Source organism: Narcine bancroftii, chromosome 12, assembly GCF_036971445.1.
Source record: "Narcine bancroftii isolate sNarBan1 chromosome 12, sNarBan1.hap1, whole genome shotgun sequence".
Lineage (NCBI taxonomy): Eukaryota > Metazoa > Chordata > Chondrichthyes > Torpediniformes > Narcinidae > Narcine > Narcine bancroftii.
In genome coordinates this window covers 44,308,908-44,336,881 of record NC_091480.1, presented here as the reverse complement: position 1 = coordinate 44,336,881, position 27,974 = coordinate 44,308,908, and the positions used below count along the sequence as shown (strand labels likewise).

Sequence of the window (27,974 nt, the reverse complement as noted above, 5' to 3'; positions counted from 1 at the left end):
AGGGGATAGAAGGGGAGAGGGCTAAAGGGGAGAGAGTATGGAAGGGGAGAAGGGCAGAGAGGAGTGCTAAAAGGGGGAGGGGAAAAGGAGGGATAGAAGGGGAGAGGGCTGTGGAGAGAGTAACGAAGGGGAAAAGGACAGAGAGGAGGGCTAAAAGTGTGAGGGGAGGGGAGGAGAAAAGAAGAGGGATGGGTGAAAAGAGGGGGCAAGGGGAGGGAGGAGGGGAGAAAGGGAAGAGTTTGGGAGGGAATAGAGGAGGGGAGGTCTAAAGGGGAGAGAGGAAAGGAGAGGGAGGAAAAGGGGAGAGAGTAGGGAAGGGGAAAAGGGGAGAGATAAGCAGAGGAGAAGAGGATAGGAAAAGGGAGCTGGGGAGGGGAGGAGAGAAAGAAAGTAGGGGAGCGGGAAGGGGGCAAGGGAGAGGGTAAGAAGGGATGGGAGGGGCAGACAGAGAAGGGTGAAGGAGGAGGGCAGGGAGAAGGAGGAAATTAGGTGGAAAGGAGAGGAGGAGGAAGGGGAGGAGAGGGAGCAGAAGGGGAGGGGAGAAAGAAGGGAGGAGGAAGAGAGTGGAGGGGAAGGGGGAGAGGGATCGAAGAAGGGAAAAGGATATGAGAGTAATCGGGAGAGGGGTTTAGGGAAGAGAGAGGCCAATAGAGGGGAGGGAGGAGTGAAGGGAGGGGGTTGAGAGAGGGGAGGGAGGGAGAGAGGAGGGGAGAGAGAGGGAGGAAGGTGTGGATGGAGGGGAGGAGGAGGAGGAGGAGGAGGGAAAGGGGAGGGAGGAAGGGGGTGGATGGAGAGGAGGAGGAGGAGGGAATGGGGAGGAAGACAGGGGAGGGAGAGAGGAGGGAGGGTGAGGAAAGGAGGGAGAGGGGAGGGAGGAGGTAGGGAGGGGCGGAAGAGGGGATGGAGGAAGAAGGGGAAGGGAGGAGGGTTGAAGGGCTGGAGGGGAGGTGGGAGGGGGAGGAAAGGAAGGCAGGAGGGAGGGGAAGAGAGAAAGACGGGAGGGAGGGGGAAGGGAGGAAGGTGGGGAGGATAGGGAGATGAGGGAGGAAGAGAAGGGGAATGGGAAGTGGCAGGGAGGGGGAGGAAGGGGAGAGGAGGGGTGGAAGGAGAAATAGGATGGGAGTGCAAATGGAAGTGAGGGTTGGGGAGGGGAGAAGGAAGAGGGGGAGGAGAGAAGATGGGGAGGGAGAAGAAGCGGAGGGGAGAAGAGGGAGAGGACAAAAGTGATGTGAGAGTTGGGAAGGGGTGGGAGGATAGAAGGGAAAAGTGATGGGGTAGAATATGGGAGGGAGTGGGTGCAGAACTAGATAGGGAGACTGGAGAGTGACGTATGTTTGAAAAAGGCTAGCTGGGAGAGGAGCCAGAGACACAAGTAGGCTTGAATTTGGGAGGGCAGGAGGGAGAAATAAAGAATGGTGTGAGTTTGTGGAAGATAGGATTCAGTTTGAAAGTTTGGGGAGTGTAGCAGGTAGAGTTGGCATGATGGTTTGCTGGGTGGGGAAAGGGACTAAGAGGAAGGAGAAAAAATCCAGGTTGGGTCAGTCTTGTGATGAGGGAGGAAGCAGCCTGAACATTTTGGGTTGAGAACAGGGGTGTATGGATGCTGTTACTGAATGATACTAGCTAGACAACAAGAGAGGGAGAAGAGATTTCACAAAAGACAAGTAGAAGCTGCTGAGGAGGAGCAGGTCAGAGAGGAACTCGGAAAATTCCCAATGAAGAGCAGAGGAAAGCTTCAAAGAGGGAGAGGAAAAATAGTTTCAGGTGGGATTTGAGGTCGTGGAGAGTGCTAGGCAGGGAGGAATGCGGAGAGAGAGTCCACGTTCACTGAAGGAAATGAGAAAGCCTGGGAGGGTGAAATGTGTGTAAGTGCGATGGGATAAAAGGCAAATGTTGTTGAGATATGAGATGGAGGGAGGAGAGGAAGGCAGAAGGGTGAGAAAGGGGAAGAGGAGAGGCTGGGTTGGGGTAGGAGGGCTGCAAGTGTATATTGGAGGGTATGGGGTCTGTGATTGTGGAAGGTAGGGATAGAAGGTTGGTGTGATGTCATGCAGTCCTTTGTGCACATGCTCTGCTGCTTTTCTACCCTTACAGAAGGGGCCACACTGAAGAACTACCTCATTAAATCCAAAGTGCTGTGCATCTTCAATTTAATGCTGCCATTAATTAAAGTTAAGCATGGTCCTAATTTTCATGTGATAATACCCAGAGACTATATCATAGAAAAATGCCCTGCACTTTTTGTGTTAATTTCAGTGCTTCTTTAAGATCTCAGTGAAGTACAGGGATGAGTGAAATTTACATGAGCCTGCCAAGCTGTCAGGTCGTACTCTTTCAAACTGTAATGGATGTAGAGGTTGCCACACTTGCCACCTAAGCTTGAATCTTCACCAAGTTTGAGAACATTGTGCGACCTTGTGCATTATTTCCAATTGCATGAGCCTCAGTTTTGTACATTAACCTCTTTTGTCATAATGTTTTGAATGCTATCTGAAAATCCCAGCTTACTAGGGATGCTGGTTCTCGGTTAGTTGCATCCCCAAGCTATTAAGATTTGCCTGGCATGGTTGTCCTATAAATCCTTCACTAACACAATTGAATTGTGTTTCTTGTGACATTCTATTTTACCCCTGAAGTGGTTGAACTTCTGTTTTGTTTTTTGCTCTTTGAGTTGTGGGGTTGTGGCAATACACAGTGACTTTCTGAAATGTCAAACTAGCAGTCAAAGTTAACTCCAAGTCCTAGACCAACAATCCAGTGAGAAGGATAAAGTCCCTTTGCAATCATTGAATTTCAACAGGAGAAGTGGAATTTAAAAATAGCTCAACAATGACATCATCAAAACCATTGGTTTGTTGTAAAATCCATCAGAGGAAAAATGTCTGCTGTTCTTGCCCAGTTTGGCTTATATGTGACTTTCGACAAAGCAATTTAACTGCTTTCTGGAATGGTCTAGCAAACTGCTTATTGAGAAGGTGGCTGACCACAACCATCATCTCATTGGAGATAGGCAATAAATACAGGCATTCCTACTGATGCCTGTCATCAAAAGTTAAGTCGAAAGTAAGGGACTATGGAAGATCAAAACCAATGCATCCACTCGCTGTCTTTAATGCAGAAAACATGGGAGTCAGTATCAACAAAGAAAACTCTCACGAAAAGCGATGAGAAAACCTGTCCTTTAAATATTGTCAATTGAGGGTGAAATGTCAGAAAACCAGAAGGAATCCCCAATTCTTGTGAGAGATCTTTTGGTCCATCAGACTTTCAGCTTGGCATCTTATTCAAAGGCTAGCTCCAAACAATGCATCCACTTCTCAGTATTGCATTGGAGTGTCAACCTAGATTGTGCACATGGTTCTCTGGAATGAGATTCTTGAACCACAATCTTTGGACAAAGAGGCAAGAGTGTTATTCACAGAGGCAGGGCTTAACCTATCCATAACGTTAATTTGTGGTGCACTTGTGTGCAGTTTTGCTTTGATATCATGGATCTCAATAATATCCAAATTTTCCTGCAGGAAGTTGAGGTGTTGCCATGGCAGCAGCACTAAATGACAGCCAGCGACGATTTCTACAGACGATGATGTCTCAGGGAATCCTTGAAGGCTCCGTGACACGGAAATTGCACAGGCATTGCTGTGAAACACACAAAGGTTAGTCAACTCTTTGAAATTGTGTATTCTTCATGTCTCCTCCCGGATTATATATTATACAGTATTAGTCTTAATCTGCTGGCACTTTCCCCTGCAACTGCAAGAGGTACAAATCCTGCCTCACCACCATTCCAGGGAACTAAACAATCCTTAAAACTCATCTACTGCATTTGGTGCTTGCAATCTGGCTTCCTCTACATCAGAGAGTCCAAGCGCAGACTTGGGGACCATTTTGCAGAGCATCTGTGGCCATCCTGAGTATCTGGTTGCTTGCTATTTGATCTCTCTCTCCCACATCAACTTGCCAGAGTTAGACCCACTTTTTCTTTCTTTGGCTTGGCTTCGTGGACGAAGATTTATGGAGGGGTAAAGTCCACGTCAGCTGCAGGCTCGTTTGTGGCTGACACGTCAGATGCAGCGGTTGCAAGGGAAAATTGGTTGGTTGGGGTTGGGTGTTGGGTTTTTCCACCTTTGTCTTTTGTCAGTGAGGTGGGCTCTGCGGTCTTCTTCAAAGGAGGTTGCTGCCCGCTGAACTGTGAGGCGCCAAGATGCACGGTTTGAGGCGATATCAGCCCACTGGTGGTGGTCAATGTGGCAGGCACCAAGAGCTTTCTTTAGGCAGTCCTTGTACCTCTTTGGTGCAGCTCTGTCTCGGTGGCCAGTGGAGAGCTCGCCATACAACACGATCTTGGGAAGGCGATGGCCCTCTATTCTGGAGACGTGACCCATCCAGCGCAGCTGGATCTTCAGCAGCGTGGACTCGATGCTGTCAACCTCTGCCATCTCGAGTACTTCGACGTTAGGGATGAAAGCGCTCCAATGGATGTTGAGGATGGAGCGGAGACAACGCTGGTGGAAGCGTTCTAGGAGCCGTAGGTGATGCCGGTAGAGGACCCATGATTTGGAGCCGAACAGGAGTGTGGGTATGACAACGGCTCTGTATACGCTAATCTTTGTGAGGTTTTTCAGTTGGTTGTTTTTCCAGACTCTTTTGTGTAGTCTTCCAAAGGCGCTTTTAGCCTTGGCGAGTCTGTTGTCTATCTCGTTGTCGATCCTTGCATCCGATGAAATGGTGCAGCCAAGATAGTAAAGTGGTTGACCGTTTTGAGTTTTGTGTGCCCGATGGAGATGTGGGGGCCACTGGTAGTCATGGTGGGGAGCTGGCTGATGGAGGACCTCAGTTTTCTTCAGGCTGTCTTCCAGGCCAAACATTTTGGCAGTTTCCGCAAAACAGGATGTCAAGCGCTGAAGAGCTGGCTCTGAATGGGCAACTAAAGCGGCATCATCTGCAAAGAGTAGTTCATGGACAAGTTGCTCTTGTGTCTTGGTGTGAGCTTGCAGGCGCCTCAGATTGAAGAGACTGCCATCCGTGCGGTACCGGATGTAAACAGCGTCTTCATTGTTGAGGTCTTTCATGGCTTGTTTCAGCATAATGCTGAAGAAGATTGAAAAGAGGGTTGGTGCGAGAACACAGCCTTGCTTCACGCCATTGTTAATGGAGAAGGGTTCAGAGAGCTCATTGCTGTATCTGACCCGACCTTGTTGGATTTCGTGCAGTTGGATAACCATGTTGAGGAACTTTGGGGGTCATCCGAGGAGCTCTAGTATTTGCCAAAGCCCTTTCCTGCTCACGGTGTCGAAGACTTTGGTGAGGTCAACAAAGGTGATGTAGAGTCCTTTGTTTTGTTCTCTGCACTTTTCTTGGAGCTGTCTGAGGGCAAAGACCATGTCAGTAGTTCCTCTGTTTGCGCGAAAGCTGCACTGTGATTCTGGGAGAACATTCTCGGCAACACTAGGTATTATTCTATTTAGAAGAATCCTAGCGAAGATTTTGCCTGCAATGGAGAGCAGCGTGATTCCCCTGTAGTTTGAGCAGTCTGATTTCTCCCCTTTGTTTTTATACAGGGTGATGATGATGGCATAACGAAGGTCCTGAGGCAGCTTTCCTTGGTCCCAGCAGAGCTTGAAAAACTCATGCAGTTTGGCATGCAGTTTTGCTGCCAGCCTTCCAGACCTCTGGGGGGGGATTCCATCCATACCTGCTGCTTTGCCACTTTTCAGTTGTTCAATTGCCTTATATGTCTCTTCCCGGGTGAGGACCTCATCCAGCTCTAGCCTTAAGGGCTGTTGAGGGAGCTGGAGCAGGGCGGATTCTTGGACTGAGCGTTTGGCACTGAAAAGAGATTGGAAGTGTTCTGACCATTGGTTGAGGATGGAGATCTTGTCGCTGAGGAGGACTTTGCCGTCTGAGCTGCGCAGGGGGCTTTGGACTAGGGGTGAGGGGCCGTACACAGCCTTTAGAGCCTCGTAAAAACCCCTGAAGTCGCCAGTGTCCGCGCTGAGCTGGGTTCGTTTGGCGAGGCAAGTCCACCACTCATTTTGGGTCTCCCGGAGTTTGTGCTGAAGATGGCTGTATGCGTGATGGAAGGCTCGTTTCTTCTCTGGCCAGAACGGCTTTGCAAGGTAAGCCAGGTGGGCAGCTCGCTTCTTTGCCAGCAGCTCCTGGATTTCCTGGTTGTTTTCGTCGAACCAGTCCTTGTTTTTCTTGGAGGAGAAGCCCAGTACCTCTTCAGTGGATTGCAGTATGGCAGTCTTCAGCTGATCCCAGAGGGTTTCAGGGGACGAGTCCGTGAGGCGGATTGCATCCTCGAGCTTTGCTTTGAGGTTTGCCTGGAAGTTTCCTCTCACTTCGTCTGACTGCAGGTTTCCAACATTGAACCTCTTTCTGGGGGCTTTACTATTCCTGGACTTTGGCTTGAAGTGAAGGTTGAGCTTGCAGCAAACCAGCCGGTGGTCAGTGTGGCATTCCGCGCTGTATTCATTTAGGATCTCCCCAAGCTGCTCCACCTCCAGACACGTTGCCTCCTTTATCTTTATCTTCTTCACTCTGGGCTTCTCCTCCAAGAAAAACAAGGACTGGTTCGACTAAAACAACCAGGAAATCCAGGAGCTGCTGGCAAAGAAGCGAGCTGCCCACCAGGCTCACCTTACAAAGCCATCCTGGCCAGAGAAGAAACAAGCCTTCCGTCACGCATGCAGCCATCTTCAGCGCAAACTCTAGGAGATCCAAAATGAGTGGTGGACTCGCCTCGCCAAACGAACCCAGCTCAGCGCGGACATTGGCGACTTCAGGGGTTTTTACGAGGCTCTAAAGGCTGTGTACGGCCCCTCACCCCAAGTCCAAAGCCCGCTGTGCAGCTCAGACGGCAAAGTCCTCCTCAGCGACAAGATCTCCATCCTCAACCGACGGTCAGAACACTTCCAATCTCTTTTCAGTGCCAACCGCTTAGTCCAAGAATCCACCCTGCTCCAGTTCCCTCAACAGCCCCTAAGGCTAGAGCTGGATGAGGTCCTCACCCGGGAAGAGACATATAAGGCAATTGAACAACTGAAAAGTGGCAAAGCAGCAGGTATGGATGGAATCCCCCCCAGAGGTCTGGAAGGCTGGCAGCAAAACTCTGCATGCCAAACTGCATGAGTTTTTCAAGCTCTGCTGGGACCAAGGAAAGCTGCCTCAGGACCTTCGTGATACCATCATCATCACCCTGTACAAAAACAAAGGGGAGAAATCAGACTGCTCAAACTACAGGGGAATCACGCTGCTCTCCATTGCAGGCAAAATCTTCGCTAGGATTCTCCTAAATAGGATAATACCTAGTGTCGCCGAGAATGTTCTCCCAGAATCACAGTGCGGCTTTCGCGCAAACAGAGGAACTACTGACATGGTCTTTGCCCTCAGACAGCTCCAAGAAAAGTGCAGAGAACAAAACAAAGGACTCTACATCACCTTTGTTGACCTCACCAAAGCCTTCGACACCGTGAGCAGGAAATGGCTTTGGCAAATACTAGAGCGCCTCGGATGCCCCCCAAAGTTCCTCAACATGGTTATCCAACTGCACGAAATCCAACAAGGTCGGGTCAGATACAGCAATGAGCTCTCTGAACCCTTCTCCATTAACAATGGCGTGAAGCAAGGCTGCGTTCTCGCACCAACCCTCTATTCAATCTTATTCAGCATGATGCTGAACCAAGCCTTGAAAGACCTCAACAGTGAAGACGCTGTTTACATCCAGTACCCCACGGATGGCAGTCTCTTCAATCTGAGGCAGTCTCTTCAATCTGAGGCAGTCTCTTCAATCTGAGGCGCCTGCAAGCTCACACCAAGACACGAGCAACTTGTCCGTGAACTACTCTTTGCAGACGATGCCGCTATAGTTGCCCATTCAGAGCCAGCTCTTCAGCGCTTGACGTCCTGTTTTGCGGAAACTGCCAAAATGTTTGGCCTGGAAGTCAGCCTGAAGAAAACTGAGGTCCTCCATCAGCCAGCTCCCCACCATGACTACCAGCCCCCCCACATCTCCATCGGGCACACAAAACTCAAAACGGTCAACCAGTTTACATATCTCGGTTGGACCATTTCATCGGATGCAAGGATCGACAACGAGATAGACAACAGACTCGCCAAGGCAAATAGCGCCTTTGGAAGACTACACAAAAGAGTCTGGAAAAACAACCAACTGAAAAACCTCACAAAGATTAGCGTATACAGAGCCGTTGTCATACCCACACTCCTGTTCTGCTCCGAATCATGGGTCCTCTACCGGCATCACCTACGGCTCCTAGAACGCTTCCACCAGCGTTGTGTCCGCTCCATCCTCAACATTCATTGGAGCGACTTCATCTCCAACATCGAAGCACTCGAGATGGCAGAGGCTGACAGCATCGAATCCACGCTGCTGAAGATCAAACTGCACTGGGTAGATCACGTCTCCAGAATAAAGGGCCATCGCCTTCCCAAGATCGTGTTATATGGCGAGCTCTCCACTGGCCACCGAGACAGAGGTGCACCAAAGAAGAGGTACAAGGACTGCCTAAAGAAAGCTCTTGGTGCCTGCCACATTGACCACCGCCAGTGGGCTGATATTGCCTCAAACCGTGCATCTTGGCGCCTCACAGTTCAGTGGGCAGCAACCTCCTTTGAAGAAGACCGCAGAGCCCACCTCAATGACAAAAGACAAAGGAGGAAAAACCCAACACCCAACCTCAACCAACCAATTTTCCCCTGCAACCGCTGCAACCGTGTCTGCCTGTCCCGCATCGGACTTGTTAGCCACAAACGAGCCTGCAGCTGACGTGGATATTTACCCCTCCATAAATCTTTGTCTGCGAAGCCAAGCCAAAGAAAGACAGGGATCCCTGATTCAGTATTCAGAGAAAACAACTTTGCTGAAGTTGATCAAGGTGAGGTCAGAATAGAATAAGATTGTGTGCTGGACCATATTGAGATTAAGAAAGAGGAAGTGCTGGATCTTAAAAACATTAGGATTGATAAGTAATTGGGTCTGGGTGAGATATACCCCATTTTACAATGGGAAGGGAGGGAAGAGATTACTGGGGTGTTGGCAATGATCTTTGCATCCTCCTTGCCATAGGGGAGGGGGTGGAGAATTGGAAAATGACAAATGTGGTCCCCTTATAAAGGTAATGATGGAATCCGGAGGGCTAGCAGTGGTGGGAAAACTATTGGAGGGGATTGTTAAAGTCAGGATTTACAAGCATTTAGAGAAGGGCAATCTTTTCAGGGATAGTCAGCATGGCTTTGCTTTTTTTAATTTTTTAAAATTTTTCACACTATAAACCACATTGATCAAGATACATACATTTTTCTTTTCAAATATATACAGTGTCGTTTTCTCCCCCCCCTTCCCATCCCACCCTCCCTACCTCCCCTCCCATTCATTTAAAGTTCAGAATCTAAGATACATTAAACCCGTCAAACAATGTTGTCACTCAATAAAAATAAACAAGAAGTTCCACTGAGTCAATTCTTTTCATTTCCTTCTCCTTCTGTCATATTAGGTGGTAGATGTCCCCAGTAGGTTTTCTCTATTGTGTTTCATGTATGGCTCCCATATTTGTTCAAATATTGTAATATTATTTCTTAAATTATATGTTATTTTTTCTAGTGGAATACATTTATTCATTTCTATATACCATTGTTGTATTCTCAAGTTATCTTCTAATTTTCAGGCTGACATAATACATTTTTTTGCTACAGCTAGGGCTATCCTAACAAATCTTTTTTGTGCACCGTCCAAATCAAGTCCAAATTCTTTGTTTTTTATGTTACTTAGGAGGAAGATCTCTGGGTTTTTTGGTATATTGCTTTTTGTAATTTTATTTAATATCTGGTTTAGATCTTCCCAAAATTTTTTCACTTTCTCACATGTCCAAATTGCATGAATTGTTGTTCCCATTTCCTTTTTACAGCGAAAACATCTGTCAGATACTGTTGGGTCCCATTTATTTAACTTTTGAGGTGTAATGTATAGCCTATGTATCCAGTTATATTGTATCATACGTAACCTCGTGTTTATTGTATTTCTCATAGTTCCAGATCATAACTTCTCCCATGCTTCCTTCTTTATCTTTATGTTTAAATCTTGTTCCCATTTTTGTTTAGTTTTACCGTTTGTTTCCTCATTCTCCTTTTCTTGCAGTTTAATATACATATTTGTTATAAATTTTTTGATTATCATTGTGTCTGTAATCACATATTCAAAATTACTTCCCTCTGGTAACCTCAGACTGCTTCCCAATTTGTCCTTCAAGTAGGATTTCAGTTGGTAGTATGCCAACACTGTATCTTGAGTTATATTATATTTATCCTTCATTTGTTCAAAGGATAGTAATTTATTTCCTGAAAAGCAATTTTCTATTCTTTTGATCCATTTTTTCTCCCATTCTCTAAAGGAAAGGTTATCTATTGTAAAAGGGATTAGCTGATTTTGCGTCAGTATTAGTTTTGGTAATTGGTAATTTGTTTTATTCCTTTCTACATGAATCTTCTTCCAAATATTGAGCAAATGATGTAATACTGGAGAATTCCTACGTTGTACCAATTTTTCATCCCATTTATATAATATATGTTCAGGTATCTTCTCCCCTATTTTATCTAGTTCTAATCTAGTCCAATCTGGCTTTTCCCTTGTTTGATAAAAATCTGATAGGTATCTTAATTGTGCGGCTCTATAATAATTTTTAAAGTTTGGCAGTTGTAAGCCTCCTTGTTTATACCATTCTGTTAATTTATCTAGTGCTATCCTCGGTTTCCCCCCTTTCCATAAAAATTTCCTTATTATTTTCTTTAACTCCTTGAAGAATTTCTCCGTCAAGTGTATTGGCAATGCCTGAAATAAGTATTGTATCCTTGGGAAAATGTTCATTTTAATACAGTTTATCCTTCCTATTAATGTTAGTGGTAAGTCTTTCCAATGCTCTAAGTTGTCCTGTAATTTTTTTCATTAGTGGATAATAATTGAGTTTATATAGATGGCCGAGGTTTTTATTTATTTGTCTACCTAGGTATCGTATTGCTTGCATTTGCCATCTGAATGGTGATTCTTTCTTAAATTTTGAGAAATCCGCATTATTCATTGGCATTGCTTCACTTTTATTTGCGTTAATCTTGTAACCCGACATTTCTCCATATTCCTTCAATTTCTTATGTAATTCTTTTATTGATATTTCTGGTTCTGTTAAGTACACTATAACATCATCTGCAAATAAACTGATTTTATATTCCTTGTCTTTTATTTTGATCCCTTTTATTTTATTTTCTGTTCTTATCAATTCTGCTAGTGGTTCTATAGCTAACGCGAACAATAAGGGTGATAGTGGGCATCCCTGCCTTGTTGATCTGCTTAAGTTAAATTGCTTTGATATATATCCATTTACTGTCACTTTCGCCAATGGCCCCTTATATAATGCTTTAATCCAATTAATATACTTCTCTGGTAAACTGAATTTTTGTAATACTTTGAATAAATAATTCCATTCTACTCTGTCAAAGGCCTTCTCTGCGTCTAAAGCAACTGCTACTGTTGGAGCTTTATTCCCTTCTACTGCATGAATTAAGTTAATAAATTTACAAATATTGTCTGTTGTTCGTCTTTTTTTAATAAATCCAGTTTGGTCTAGATTTACTATTTTTGGTACATAGTCGGCTAATCTGTTTGCTAATAGTTTAGCTATTATCTTATAATCTGTGTTAAGTAAAGATATTGGTCTATATGACGCTGGTGCGAGTGGATCTTTCCCTGTCTTTGGTATTACTGTAATTATTGCTGTTTTGCATGAATCTGGTAAGATTTGTGTTTTATCAATCTGGTTGATTACTTCCAGGAGGGGAGGAATTAATAAATCTTTAAATGTCTTATAGAATTCTATTGGGAATCCATCCTCTCCTGGTGTTTTATTATTTGGTAGTTTTTTTATTATCTCTTGTATTTCTTTTATTTCAAATGGTTCTGTTAATTTATTTTGTTCCTCTATTTGTAATTTTGGTAGTTCAATTTTAGTTAAAAATTCATCTATTTTGTCTTATTTCTCTTCGTTTTCAGTTTGGTATAATTGTTCATAGAATTCTCTGAAGTTTTCATTAATCTCCGTTGGATTATATGTGATTTGTTTGTCTTTTTTCCTTGATGCCAATACCATTCTCTTAGTTTGTTCTGTCTTAAGCTGCCATGCTAGAATTTTGTGCATTTTTTTCTCCTAGTTCATAATATTTCTGTTTTGTCTTCATTATGTTCTTCTCCACCTTATATGTTTTTAGTGTTTCATATTTTATTTTTTTATCTGCCAATTCTCTTCTTTTAGTTGTGTCTTCCTTCATTGCTAATTATTTTTCTATATTTACTATTTCCCTTTCCAACTGCTCTGTTTCCTGATTGTAGTCCTTCTTCATCTTGGTTACATAACTTATTATTTGCCCTCTGATGAACGCTTTCATTGCATCCCATAGTATAAACTTATCTTTCCCTGATTCCGTATTTATTTCAAAGTACATTTTAATTTGTCTTTCAATGAATTCTCTAAAATCCTGCCTTTTAAGTAGCATGGAGTTTAATCTCCATCTATACATTCTTGGAGGGATGTCCTCTAACTCTATTGTCAATATCAGGGGTGAGTGGTCCAATAATATTCTAGCTTTATATTCTGTTTTTCTTACTCTGTCTTGCATACGAGCTGATAACAGGAATAGGTCTATTCTTGAGTATGTTTTATGTCTACCCGAATAATATGAATATTCCTTTTCCTTTGGGTGTTGTTTCCTCCATATATCCAAAAGTTGCATTTCTTGCATCGACTTAATTATAAATTTGGTTACTTTATTCTTTCTGTTAATTTTTTTCCAAGTTTTATCCATGTTTGAATCCAAATTAAGGTTGAAATCCCCTCCTATTAGTATGTTCCCTTGCGTGTCTGCTATCTTCAAAAAAATATCTTGCATAAATTTTTGATCTTCTTCGTTAGGTGAATATACATTGAGTAAATTCCAAAACTCCGAATATATCTGACATTTTATCATTACATATCTCCCTGCTGGATCTATTATTTCCTCTTCTATTTTAATTGGTACATTTTTACTGATTAATATAGCTACTCCTCTAGCTTTTGAATTATATGACGCTGCTGTTACATGTCCTACCCAATCTCTCTTTAATTTCTTGTTCTCCATTTCAGTTAAATGTGTTTCTTGCACGAATGCTATATCAATTTTTTCTTTTTTCAGTAAATTTAACAGTTTCTTCCTTTTGATTTGGTTATGTGTTCCGTTAATATTTAAAGTCATATAGTTCAATGTAGCCATTTCATACTTCGTTTATCTTTCCTTTCCGTTTCCTCATCATCACCTTTCCTTCTTATCCATTTCTGCTTTCTTGTTTTGAACATTTTATAAGACAACATTTCTAAAACATCAAACATTTCCCTTATTCTCCTATCTAAAATTTCTTTAACCCCACTATCCCCTCCCCTTCCTGAGTTGCCCTTTATCCCTTGTCGGGCAACCACATCTCCCCTCTCCATTTGGATTTGCGAATTCACTCGCAAGCGTCAACTGATTTCGCAGTGACCGTAACTCCTCCCCACCCAGCCTCCCCCAGAAAAGATTTCAATTTTCATATTTAACAAAGGTCACTCTCTTAATTCCCTCCATACTTCCTCTCTTCCTTTTCTTTCCTTCGTTACATGTCTTCATCTCTCTGCCTGTTTTGTAGTTGTTCTGCAAATTTTCGTGCTTCCTCCGGATCCGAGAATAGTCTGTTTTGCAGCCCTGGAATAACTATTTTAAGTACCGCTGGGTACTTTAGCATAAATTTATATCCTTTTTTCCATAGGATCGCTTTTGCTGTATTAAACTCCTTTCTCTTCTTCAGGAGTTCCAAACTTATGTCTGGATAGAAAAATTTTTTTTGACCTTTGTATTCCAGTGGCTTTTTGTCTTCTCTTATTTTCTTCATTGCTTTCTCCAATATATTTTCTCTTGTTGTATATCTTAAGAATTTTACTAAAATGGATCTTGGTTTTTGTTGTGGCTGTGGTTTCGGGGCTAATGTTCTATGTGCCCTTTCTATTTCCATTTCTTCCTGTAATTCTGGTCTTCCTAGGACCCTGGGGATCCAATCTTTTATAAATTCTCTCATATTCTTGCCTTCTTCATCTTCCTTAAGGCCCACTATCTTTATATTATTTCTTCTATTATAATTTTCCATTATATCTATCTTCTGAGCTAACAGCTCTTGTGTCTCTTTAACTTTTTTATTAGATTCTTCTAATTTCTTTTTTAAGTCCTCTACTTCCATTTCTACAGCTGTTTCTCGTTCTTCCACCTTGTCCACTCTTTTTCCTATATCCGACATGACCATCTCTAATCTATTCATTTTTTCTTCTGCACTTTTAATTCTTCTTTTTATTTCACTAAATTCTTGTAATTGCCATTCTTTTACTGATTCCATATATTCTTTAAAAAAGAAAATATCCATTGTCTTGCCTTTCCCTTCTTCTTCCATTTCTCTATGTTCTTCTTCTTCTTCTTCCTCTGGTTTGGTCATCTGTTGTTTCCTTGTTTTCTTTTTACTCTCTTCTTTCTTGTTCTCGTTGTTTTCTATGTTCTCTTCCTGTTGTTGTGTTGCAGCTGTCATCCTCTGCTGTGGAGATCGACTCCTCAGCTGGTCCCCCCTCCCGTCAGTGTTTTTTTTTTCATGTGCATCGCGCATGCGCAAGGAGTTGCGCATGCGCGGTTGCACACTTTTACTTGGCTCCGCGAGCCATTTTTGTAGTCCCGAGCTCGGGACTTCAACTGACCTTAGGGAGCGGGCTTCTCTCTCCGCGGCGGGCCTCCTCAGACAGGTAAGGCCTTCACCTTCTTCTTCCGACGTTCTTTCTTCTTCTCTTCTTCCCGTAGCTTTCGACTTTTCTTTCTTCGCTGCCATTTTCTTCCCACCTTTACTTTCACTTTGTTTTAATTTTTATGTTTGTGCCTTTGTGTTTTGTGTGTTTTTTTTTTAAACTTTTCCGGAGAGGGCTGGAGTTCCCTGACCAGCCAATTCTCCATCACGTGACTCCCCCCCGAAGGTTTATTCCTTGAAGAAAGGCTCAGCCCTTGTCCAGCCGCACTCCAGCCACCAGCAGCTGATTTCAGCATGGCTTTGTGAGGGGAAGGTCATGCCTCATGAGCCTAAGTTTGTTGAGTAGGTAACAAAGGAAATTTATGAAGGCAGGGTGATAAATGTTGTATACCTGTGTATGATTTTAGTAAGGCATGTAACAAGGTCCCTCACGGTAGACTCGTTTAGAAAGTCATGAGGCATGGAGGTGAGTGACCAGCAGAATTCTGCAGGGATCTGTTCTGGGCCCCCTGCTCTTTGTGATTTTTTAAAATATAAATAACCTGGACAAAGTTGAGGGAATAGTCAGTAAGTTTGTGGATGATTCGAAGGCTAGAGGAGTTGTGGATAATGTTGAAGGTTGTCGTAGGTTACAAAAGGATATAGACAGGATGCAGAGTTGGGCAGAAACATGGCAGATAGCGTTCATTCCAGATAAGTTGAGAGTTGAAACTAGTTTGGTAGGTGGATGGAAACCAGAATGTGAGAGCAGAGAATAGCACAGAAGGTGGAAAGAATGATGCAATGTATTGTGGATTTGTGAGGGAGTACAGGCAGGGGAGAAAACATAAATGCACTCTGGAGGGTTTGAAATGTATCTGTTTCAATGCAAGGAGTATTAGGAATAAAGGAGATGAATGTAGCACATGGATCAGTATGTGGAACTATGATGTGGCTGTTACAGAGACATGGCTGATGCAAAGACAGGATTGCAGATTCGAAGATCAAACTTGAACGCAGAGTACATGATAAATGATAGGATACTTAAATGTGGAGGTCAGAGGGACCTCGGTCCAAATCCATAAATTTCTCAAGGTTGGCGCACAGGTTGATAGGATAATTAAGAAAGCCTATGGGATGTTGGGCTTCATTAGGCAGAGGATTGAGTTCAGGAGTTGTGAGGAAATGTTGCAGCTCTATTAATCTCTGGTGAGACCACATTTGGATATTGTGTTAATTTCTGACCACCTTATTATAGGAAGGATGTGGAAGCTATGGAAACGGTGCCGAAGAGATTGACCAGGATGTTGTCTGGATTAGAACATAGGTTTATGAGGCAAGGATAGCAGAGCTCAAGCTTTTCTCATTGGAGTGAAGAAGGATGAGAAGTGCCCATAGAGGCATACTGTAGATAAGCCAGCATATTTATCCCAGGGCAGGAATAGCAAACACCAAAGGACATCTGTACATCGTGAAGGAATGAAAGATTATGGGAGACTTCAGGGGTAATTTTTTTTACACAATGAGTTGTGGTTGCCTGGAATGCATTGCCAGCAGTGGTGGTGGAGGCAGAACAATGGGAGCATTTAAGTGACCCAGTCACATGGATGAAAGAAATAGAGAGTTATGAGGTAGGGAAGGTTTAGATTTTTTGGGTAGGTATATATCAGTCATCCCAACATCATGGGTTACTGTGCTGTTCTATATTCTATTCTAAATAAATGCAATTTCCTAGGAACTTTTTTGTGTTCTGATGATAGTTATACACATGCATATCTTAAACTAGTGGTTGACTTGGGGAACAGGAAATCTTCCTGGGCCTGGTGTCAGGAAAATGTTCTGAGGTCTGGGAACATGGAACATACAGGAAGGGAAGAGTTCCCTTAAGCCTAGAGAGTGTATGAGGAATATTTTGGTACCCTGGGCAGTTTCTGTGAGATGGGAACATGATTAATGGAAGTATCCCAGGGTCAAGCTACTTAGAGGCCACTAGAAATGTAATGTGAAGAGGAGGCAGGTCTCCAGGAGTCATGGTGAGTTCGGAGAGGGACCAGGCAAGTACCAGAAGGACACAGAGGGAGTGGCTGTTTCTGAGATTTGAGAGTATGGGAATGAAGAACATCCTAAGAAACGTTCCCAGCAGCACAAGTGAATGAGTGTTCCCTGAAAGGTGAGAAAGAAGGGAGCTTGTCTTGTGCATGGGGATGCAGCAGCAACTTAGGATGCCAGTGCCATTGGGAAGGTCTCTTAGAGAATGGGGGGGTAGGGTTGGATTGTTTGAGTAAAAAGCATCTGAAGGGGCTAGTTTCCTGTAACATCGGGAAGAGAATAGTATTGATGGTTGTACCTTGTTGATACCACTGCTTTGCACTCCAAAAAGGGATTGGGGAGAATGGATTGAATCCTTGTTCTGTTTTCTTCCTGATGATGTGGAGGGACTCTTTGATATGATCAAGAATAATTTTTCCAGATGTTGAGCAGAACTCCAAGCAATAAATGTGACCATTTGTAGTTCATAGAACTTTTAGTTGCTGAGTATTAGCTAAGCACCATGTGGATGCAGTACTTCATGATATGGGTTGAGGGAGTTACTTGGGGATTTGATCAAAGCAATAGTTGCACTCCTTTGCTTTGGAACCACTGAAAAGTAGCGTGGTTTTAATTCAGCTAACATGGGAGAGAAGTAGAGGTTCTAATTGTATGAACTTAGCCTAAGCTGGGCTGGAACCAGTGACCAATGTTATAAGATCAAACCAGCATCCACAAAGAAGGCATATCACAGGGGTAAAGATGAATAATTACTTTATTAACAAAAATTCACCTTCAAACTTTAATTCAAAAATCCCCCCTTTTATAACAATGCCCACTGGTTACTATGCAAATCTCTATTACAGTGCAAAACTAATAAATTCCCCAACCTAAATATAACACATGTAATTAAAGTCTAATTATATTTCCAACCAGCCCACAGATAAACTTAGACACAAAACATACAAGACTCACAAAACTTCCATCTCAACTGAAGCAAAGATCATAAACAAAATTCAGTTTGTTTGGTAAACTGAAGCTAAAAGATCATGTATAGAGAGAGAGTGAGAGAGAGAGAGAGAGAGTTGTTTTCTTGTGTTGCTGCAGAGAGTGGAACCACTGACTTGGTCCGGATCCTTCTGGCTGCCTTCGGAATGTTCATCCTTTTTGAAATCCCAACATTCTAAACTGTCCTCCAGACCATGACTCATGTTCTAGGGTTCCTTCCACTCCACAGCAGCACCCAGTGGTGGTTTATCATCCAAGATCATTTTCTGCACATACTCAGTCCATCTGCCACTCTCTCAGCAGTCCACCTTCACCTTGGCTCTCTAAAGCAAACTGTCACTTTTTAACATAAAACCACACAACACATAGGCCAAATCACAACACAGAACTCTGTAATACCAGGCACATCTAAAACTTCGAACAGCAGGCAGCACTTAAATGGGATGGAAGGTTAAGGAAGGATAGATAATAGAAACTGGATAGAGCAAGCCTAGCTAATGTCAAGCAGGCTGCAGAGGACAGATAGAGAGGGATGTTCAGTTGCTTTACAATCGAAAAGCATTCCCCTGTTCTCAAGGGAAGTGCAATCTATAGTGATTTTGTTTCACTCGAAAAATTCTATGCAGGAACTTCTGACTCTTAAGTCCCCCTTGCACCCTGGTATGACTTCCCTGGTGGGAGTGCACATGATGAAGAAAATTAGTTTAAGTTGTAACAGAGGCAACAATGATTGAAAATCAAAATCAGAACATAACAGAACATTACAGCACAGTATAGTCCTTTGGCCCTCGATGTTTTGATATCCCATATGTTCCTTAAAAAAAAGTAATAAACCCTTCCCACCCTGTAACCCACTTTTTTTCCCATCCATGTGCCTGTCTAGGAGTCTCTTAAATGCCCCTAAAGTTTCAACCCCCACCACCATCCCAGGCAAGGCATTTCAGAACCCCACAACTCTTTGTGTAAAAAAAAACTTACTCCTGATGTCTCCCCTAAACTTCCCTCCCTTCACTCTGTACATATGTCCTCTGCTCCTGTCCACCCTATCTACACCTCTCATAATCTTGTAGACCTCTATCAAGTCTCCTCTCATCCTTCTTTGTTCCAAAGAGAAAAGTCCCAGCTCTGCAAACCTTGCCTCATAAGACTTATTTTCCAATCCAGGAAACATCCTGGTAAATCTCCTCTGTATCCTCTCCATAGCTTCCACATCCTTTCCATAATGAGATGACCAGAACTGAACGCAATACTCCAAGTGTGGTCCCACCAGAGATTTGTTGAGTTTCAACATGACTTCTCTACTCCTGAACTCAACCACCCTATTAATGAAGCCCAACATCCTGTCGGTCTTCTTAACTATCCTATTAACGTGTGAGGTTGTCCTTTATCACCAGCTTTGTTTGCGTTAGTGATTGAACCTTTAGCACAGTTGATGAGACAGAATACACAGATACAAGGTATGAAAGTTTTAGATGAGGAGTATAAAATTAATTTATTTGCTGATGATGTATTGGTGTATTTAATAAACCCAGCTCAGTCACTTTTGCACTTGAAGGAGTGTTTAATACAATATGGATGTCTTTCTGGATATAAAGTTAATTGGGAAAAAAATGAAATATTACTGGTAAGTGAAGGAGATTATTCAGTTTATAAGAATATTATTAATTTGAAATGGACTGATCGAATTAAATATTTGGGTATAATTTTGAATGTTAATTATCAATCTTTATATAAATTAAATTATGTTCCATTAATGAAAAAAATAAAAACTGATGTTATACACATGCATATCTTAAACTAGTGGTTTACTTGGGGAACAGGAAATCTTCCTGGGCCTGGTGTCAGGAAAATGTTCTGAGGTCTGGGAACATGGAACATACAGGAAGGGAAGAGTTCCCTTAAGCCTAGAGAGTGTATGAGGAATATTTTGGTACCCTGGGCAGTTTCTGTGAGATGGGAACATGATTAATGGAAGTATCCCAGGGTCAAGCCACTTGGAGGCCACTAGAAATGTAATGTGAAGAGGAGGCAGGTCTCCAGGAGGCATGGTGAGTTCGGAGAGGGACCAGGCAAGTACCAGAAGCACACAGAGGGAGTGGCTGTTTCTGAGATTTGAGAGTATGGGGAATGAAGAACATCCTAAGAAACGTTCCCAGCAGCACAAGTGAGTGACTGATATATACCTACCCAAAAAATCTAAACCTTCCCTACCTCATAACTCTCTATTTCTTTCATCCATGTGACTGGGTCACTTAAATGCTCCCATTGTTCCTGCCTCCACCACCACTGCTGGCAATGCATTCCAGGCAACCACAACTCATTGTGTAAAAAAAAAAAATTACCCCTGAAGTCTCCCATAATCTTTCATTCCTTCACGATGTACAGATGTCCTTTGGTGTTTGCTATTCCTGCCCTGGGATAAATATGCTGGCTTATCTACAGTATGCCTCTATGGGCACTTCTCATCCTTCTTCACTCCAATGAGAAAAGCTTGAGCTCTGCTATCCTTGCCTCATAAACCTATGTTCTAATCCAGACAACATCCTGGTCAATCTCGTCAGCACCGTTTCCATAGCTTCCACATCCTTCCTATTAATTTAATGGGTAGGATAAATACAATTAAGATGAATATCTTTCTGCGTATACAATATTTGTTTCAATCTATTCCGTATTTACTTGATAATATTTTTTTTCGAGACTTGAATAAAATGGTTAGGGACTTTTTATTTTTAAATTATCGAGAGTAGCTTTGAATAAATTAACTTGAAAATATGAGTTAAGGAGACTACATTTACCACATTTTCAAAATTATTATGAAGCAGTCCAACTTAAATTTATTAGTTCATTGATGGATTTGGTACGGCCTCCTAGTTGGGCTAAAATTGAGATGGCAAATATTTCTGAATTTGAAATACATCAATTTTTGTTTAGATGGAATATAAATTTGTTACAACAATATAATGTGCCTATACTAAAACATTTAATGAAGTTATGGATAAAGAAAAATAAAATGACAGGCACTAGGGGTAAATTATCATCTTTGATTCCGTTGTATAATAATCAACTTATTTCTTTTTCAATACATAATTGGTTTATTGCATTGGAGATTTAAAGGTGTGAAAAATTTGGGAGATTGTTTTAAAGAGGGTAAATTTGCATCTTTTAATCAAATGGGGAAAGGTTTTGGTATTGATAAGGACTCTGTTTCTTTATTATCAAATTCGATCTTTGGTAAAATGTATGTTTGGTAGAGATATGATTTTACCTGAAATGACTAAATTTGAGACTTTACTTATGAAAGTATCAGAGAAGGGTTATATTTCATCTGTGTATCAAATATTACAGGATGGTATGGATAAAAAGGGTTGGGATAGAGCTAAAAGTAAATGGGAAGTGGATACTGGTTTTATTTTTTCTGAAGATGATTGGTTAGATATCTGTTATGATAGTGTAACTAGATTGATAAATGCACGTTATGCAATGATTAACTACAATTTTTTACATCAATTACACTTAACACTTGAAAAATTAAAAAAGTATGGTTTTCATGAATCAGATTTGTGTTTTAGTGATACGGTTGGAACTTTTTTTCATGCCATTTGGTCATGTAATAAATACATATACAATCTTTTTGGAAGAAAATTCAATCGTTTTTAGAATATCTATATAAGATTAAAATAGTTTTAGATCCAACAGTATTTTTATTGGGTAGTTTGCAACCTCTGAAAGGCTTGGGATTTGATAAGTTTCAGCTTGCTTTTGTACATTTAGCTTTATCCGTAGCGAAAAAATGTATTGCTAGTACGTGGAAAGATACAAATATGATTGATATTAATAGATGGCATAATGAGATGAAATATTGTTTAATAATGGAAAAAATTACGTATGTTTTGCGTGATAATTATAATTTTTTATTAATAAGTGGTTGTTATATTCAGAATATTTACATTTCAATTTACATTGATTAGATCTTAATATGTATATTTAATTTTTCTTTAATATTTTTTTTCTTTCTTTATGGCTGAAGGGGGGAGTTCTTTTCTTTTTTCTATATATAAAAAATAACGTTCATGTTTATGGTTAATTGCTGTATATGTCATATTATTTGTTTTTTGAACGAATAAATAAAGTTTAAAAAAAAACCTGTGAGGCTACCTTGAGTGATGTAACATTTGAACCCAAGGTCCCTCTGTTCATCCATGCTCTTAAGAACCGAATGTTAACCCTGTACTCAGCCTTCTGGTTTGACCTTCCAAAATGCATAATCTCAAACTTATCCAGATTGAAATCCATCTGCCACTTTTCTGTCCAATTCTGCATCCTGTCTATATCCTCTTGTAACTTTCAACAATCTTCAGCTTCATCCACAACTCCTCCAACCTTCATGTCATCCGCAAACTTACTGATCCAGCCTTCTGCCTCTTCATCCAGGCCATTTATAAAAATCACAAAGAGCAGGGGTCCCAGAACATATTCTTGTGGTACTCCACCAGTCACTGACCTCCAGGCAGAATACTTTCCTTCCACTACAACTCTCTGCTTTCTTCCTATAAGCCAATTTTTTATCCACACAGTCAAGGTTCCACTGATCTCATGACTTTCTGGATGAGTCTCTCGTGGGAGACTTTGTCAAATCCCTTGCTAAAATCCATGTAGACCACATCTACCACCCTCCCATCATCAATTTCTTTTGTTACCTCCTCAAAAAACACAATTAGGCTCGTGAGGCACGACCTTCCTTTCACAAAGCCATGCTGACTGTCCTTGAGTAGACTGCACTTCTCCAAATGCTCATAGATCCTATCCTTAAGAATCCATTCCAATAGTTTGCACACCACTGACGTAAGACTCACCGGTCTATAATTCCCGGGATTCTCCCTATTACCTTTTTGAAACAAGTGGACTACATTTCCCATTCTCCAATCCTCCGGTACCTCTCCTGCAGCCAAAGATAGCTATTGCCCCAGCTATCTCTTCTCTCACTTCCCACAACAACCTCGTGTCTAACCCCGGGGACATAAATCTTAAAATCTTAATGAAAATGGTGGAAAAGCTGTGCAAGTCAGGCACCAACTGCAGAAAGAAATACTGTTCACATTTTGGGGACTGCAAGCTTTCAGTGGAACTGGGGAAAAGAGATACAAGTGGATTTTGGTAGGGAATAGGGAGTGTCTGTGAGAAGATGTGTCAATGGGCACAGTTAGGAACTTGTCCAATGTGTTGTTAATGGTAAAGTGGTAGTTGTTGTCCAGAAAATTAGACTTGCATGTAGGTTTAGAAAAAAACATAAAATAGAAATTTGCTGGGAAAATTGAACAAAATAGATAGTATATGTGCAGATAGATATTGGTTTATCCCAGTGCTGGATTGGGTTTCATGCCAGATGACGCCCAATCTTGCCTTTCATTGTTCTGGTCCAAAGGGCCAATATTCTTCCCTGCTGTTGCCTGACGGCATTGCTGATCTTTCAACTTGACCTGCTGTCCCCACAATTTCAGTCAGCTATCCACCTCTTCTGACCCTACTTCACTGGTTCCCTCGCCAAGGCATGACATCTCTTTGATCCTCAGCTGGGGCCCATATTAATGCATTGTGGTTTTGTTTGACTGAGTTCGCAGTAGTGACGATGGTTCACCTATACTTAAGCCCCTTTCACACTTGCCAGTGATCCTAGGAATCGAATGCCAATTGGGCTTTAAAGTTGCAAGTGTGAAAGCAAAATCTGCTCATCTCACGTTGGGGATTGCCAATGTTGAGATCAGACAAGTGTGAAATGTGTAATTGCATTGCAGGTACTTCCTATTAAAGGTAGAACAGACAAATGTGGGGATAAACCCTTGCAAGTCTAAAAGTGTTCAGTGTCCCGGTTAGGAGTGGTCTAGTGTGAAATGCCAAACCCCGATTCCTATCCTGGGACACTGAATGGTTGATTTACTGGGATTCAAGTGTAAAAGGGGCTTTAGTTTTGTATTACCACATCCCCATCCCTCCATCATGCAAGATTTGCATACAGTTGCTCGATAAGCAGCCATTATCTGATTATTGATAAAAGTTTGTTTAAGATGTGTGGGAGAAAAGTAGCTCAGTCAGTCACCCATTTCATAATGCTGCATCTAGTGATAATATTGTGAGTTTATTTTCAAAATTCCAAGGAACTTGCCTTGGAAGTGATCTCAGGGTATGTCTGGAAATTGCACAGCGACGTGCTTGTGCACTTTGTGTGTTCATCATGATCAGCCAAATACCTTTCATCACAGGCCCATGGAGTTTAATCAGGTGAAGGAGCCCTGCCTGATGTTGACCCCACATCTATCAAAAGGGGAACCATGGATTCCCCAACAGACATAAAATCAATTTAAATTTTTAATAGTGCACCCTGAGGGAGAACTCATTGCCGACTTTTCCCTACTTGGTGGATGACTGCCTTCCTGAATAACTATAGGTTGAGTTTGTAGCACTTTGATATAATCAAGTATCTTGCTAAGTCACTTTAGAGAACAGTTAATGAGGTGAATGTGAGAGTCGAGTCAAGCATGGCCATAGATTAGATAAGGTTGTGGGATTCCTTGCAAAAAGAACATACAATTTTCTTGATATTGTCAATAGTCTATTCAATGTTGATATATATTTCTCCGATCTGCATAATTACCAAGACCCCGTGCCTCTCATTTCATAACTTCTCAATATTGTTAACTCCATTATTTCTTGTGACAAGGTATAAAAACCTTCACGTCGGCCCAAAGTGCATTTCTGGAGTTTGTTATTAATTTCAACATCAGTGCATGGAAGTGAAACCTACAAAATCAAGAATGCAAAATATGTTGCGATTTCAAGGGTTCTTTTCAATGCAAATTGTGGTTAAGAAAGATAATGTGTGGAGAACATGTGTGAGTTCATAAGATAAAGGAACAAACAGGCCACTAGGCCCATTGAGTCTCTCCATATCTCTACACTAAGCTGAACTATGCTCACAACTAGTTCCAATCTCCATCCTTTTCCTCATATCCCACAAGATCACAAGATAAAGGAACAGAATTATTATAGTGTAGCCGTGGTTTGGGGTTAGAGGATCATTGCAGTGTGAAAAGATATTATATCAATTTAGCAGAAGCCTCAAGCAGTATAATTCAATCACAGTAGTAGTTTTATTTAGCTTAATCTCTGGTGCTTTCAGAGTTTTATGCATGTTATTCCAATTATATTCCATTAAAAGGGATTAAGGAATGCTTTATGACTTGTACATGTGTGTGATAGTAACCAAACTACTCAATGGACCAGGTTATCCTTATCTTGTAGCAGCCGTGTAGCGGGCCGAGTGGGCGCACAGTGCAGTAGTGCGAACTGTCGCCCCCACGGTTCTTTGGTGGGCCCATGGAGCCGTAGGACAGACAGCTGGGTACTGACCCAGTTAATGGACCACACGCGCACGGTGCTGCATGCTGAGTAATGGCACATTGGTTTGCTGGGCCTCCTGCCAGAAGGCATAGGGCTCTCGCTATGTTTAATTTAAACCGGCCAGCCCCACAGATCGGCGGCAAACTCATAGTGATGTCACCACTCCATCCTGTGGAGCCCGGGACATGAGGGATATAAAAAAAAGCATGTAAAGCCCAAATAAACAGCCTTGTGTTGACTAACCTGGTGTATGTGTATTGCTTTAGTAACTCTACCGAAGTAGTCGCTACAATCTTTCATTAAAAACTCAATTCTGGAGAAACCCAGCAGGTCAAACAGCAAAATTACATAATCAATGTTTTGGGTTTGAGCCCTTTATCAAGGTATGAGCAAAATGCAGACAGCATCTGAATAAAATGGCATCACAGGTAGATAGGGTTGTAAAGAGATATTTTGGCATATTGGCCTTCATAAATCAAAGTGCAGTAAAACCGCTGGTATTTGGCACCCATGGGGATTGGCAGATGCTGGATAAATGAATTTGCCTGTTGCTTGAGATTGCGTGTTGCATGATTGGCGAACTGACTGCTGGAGGGAGGCATTTTTAAACTTTCGCATTTATTGCCTATTATTGATTTTCTGTGATTTTTTTGCTGGTTGCTTGAATACTGGATAATGAAGATTTTACTGTATTGAGTTTTGGAGTTGGGATGTTATGGTAAAGTTGTATAAGACATTAGAGAGGTTATATTTAGAGTATTGTGTACAATTTTGGTCATCTAACTGCAGGAAAGATTATCAATAAGTTAGAAAGAGTGCAGAGATTTACCAGGATGTTACTGGGACTTCAACAACTGAGTTATAGGAAAAGATTAAATAGTTTAGGACTTTATTCCCTAGACTGTAGTAGAATGAGGGAGATTTGATAGAGGTAGACAAAATTATAAGGGAAATAGACTGAGTAAATGCAACTAGGATTTTTCCACTGAGGTTAGGTGAGATATAAACCAGAGGATATGGGTTAAGGGTGAAAGGGGAAAGGTTTAGGAGGAACATTCAGGGGAATTTCACATAGGGTAGTGGGAACGTGAAATGATCTGCCAGCTGAAATGGTGAATATGGGCTCAATTTAAACATTTTAGAAAACTGGACAGGTACATGGTTGGGAGGGCTATGGACTGGGTGCAGGTCAGTGTGATTAGGCTGAATAATAGTTTGTCACAGACTAGAAGGGCCTGTTTTCTGCTCTAATGTTCTATGACATCAAAAACCTTGACAAACTTCTCCTAATGTGTGATGGAAAGTTGCTGACCAGCTTGATCACGGCCTGGTATGGGGCTCCATACCTCCCAGTGAAAGGTCCTACAAAAGGCCCAGTACATCACAGGCAAAACTCTCCCCACCATCGAGAAAATCTACATGGAATGCTGCGCCATCAGAGAGCAGCAACAATTATCAAGGATCCACACCACCCTGGACATGCTCTGTTCTTGCTGCTGCCATCAGGAAAGAGGTCGAGGTTACCATACGATAGTATCACCAGGTTCAGCAGCAGTTGCTATTTATTTATTATTTATTTTCTGTATTACACAGCCAGTTTGTTTGCACTTCCTACTTTGTTTAAATTTTTCTCTTTTGTATACATATTTTTTCTTGAGTAGTCTTTTTGCACAACCGACAGGTAGAAATTCTGCCTGGCCCACAGGAAAAAGAATCTCAGGGTTTTATGTGATGTCACGTATGTCCTCTGACAATAAACCTGAACTAATAGGGTTGATAATTGGGTTGGATACAAACAGGAGACCTATTCTTGAGCCTTGATTAAAAAGTATTGGATTGAAACGTCGACCATTATTTTGCTCTCACTGTTGTGTGACCTGCTGAACTCCTCCAGCAGATTGTGTTCTGTGGAGTTGAAAATGGTTTAAGTGAGATTGGGAATACATTTTCTCCTTTGAAAGCATCCATGCTCTTTACTGATCTGGCTCCATGCATTGAGACTTTCTTTTCAATTCACAGTGCATTACAGACATGACCAGTTGGACGAGTTTATCAAAAATATCAACAGTCATCTGCAGCCTTTGTTCATGGAGATCAGGAAAGGGATGAGTGAGGTTGATGGACAGCAGTATTATGCTCTGGTAAGTTGTGAGTATTCATGTCACTTTGAAACTTCTGCAGTTTGGGGAGGGCAGTCATACTATAGTACAGAGGTAGTCTTAATAATGACGTATCTAGAATGAGGAATGGGCAACCAGTTTCGGATGCAGTGATCTGTGAGCCAGTTATACCTTGAACAGCATTGACCATCAAGTCTCTCTATTATCCCTGTTGATGATGAAATACATCTGGGCAACAAGGAGCCTCACAGTGCCGCTGTTCACATTATTTTATTTTCCAATGTTGTCTCACAATCTCTGATGCCAATCACAGATGCCCTTCCTGTTTTGTACCATTTGGGAAGTTCCATCTCGACTATATCTGATGTCTCCCTCTAATTTGGACACTTTTTCTGTCACTCTATGCAAAAGTTTGACTTCTTGCTTAAACACCATTGAGGATAACATGTGGTGTCCAATTTGACCCATTTCCCCCTCATTGGCATATTGGCATAAGTTTAAGCAGGTGCTCCGTGGGAACGGACATTTCTGTACTTTCAACCTCTGCTCAGTATTACAAGTCTTGTGTGTGTCTCCATTTTGTTTCATTGCTG

General features: G+C 41.8%; 1 protein-coding gene across 2 annotated transcripts in view; it reads left to right on the top strand.

Annotated features, from left to right (window-relative positions):
- Nucleotides 1-27,974, top strand: part of nsmce1 (NSE1 homolog, SMC5-SMC6 complex component) — a 62,711-nt gene that overhangs the window by 18,977 nt on the left and 15,760 nt on the right. The window contains exons 2-4 of one of the 2 annotated variants that reach the window (XM_069906323.1): nt 2,095-2,171; nt 3,522-3,656; nt 27,281-27,402. In XM_069906323.1, the coding sequence (XP_069762424.1) occupies nt 3,539-3,656; nt 27,281-27,402 (240 nt within the window). In that variant the 5' untranslated portion in view covers nt 2,095-2,171; nt 3,522-3,538. The remainder of the gene's footprint in view (nt 1-2,094; nt 2,172-3,521; nt 3,657-27,280; nt 27,403-27,974) is intronic. The other variant, XM_069906324.1, reaches the window with a different exon arrangement.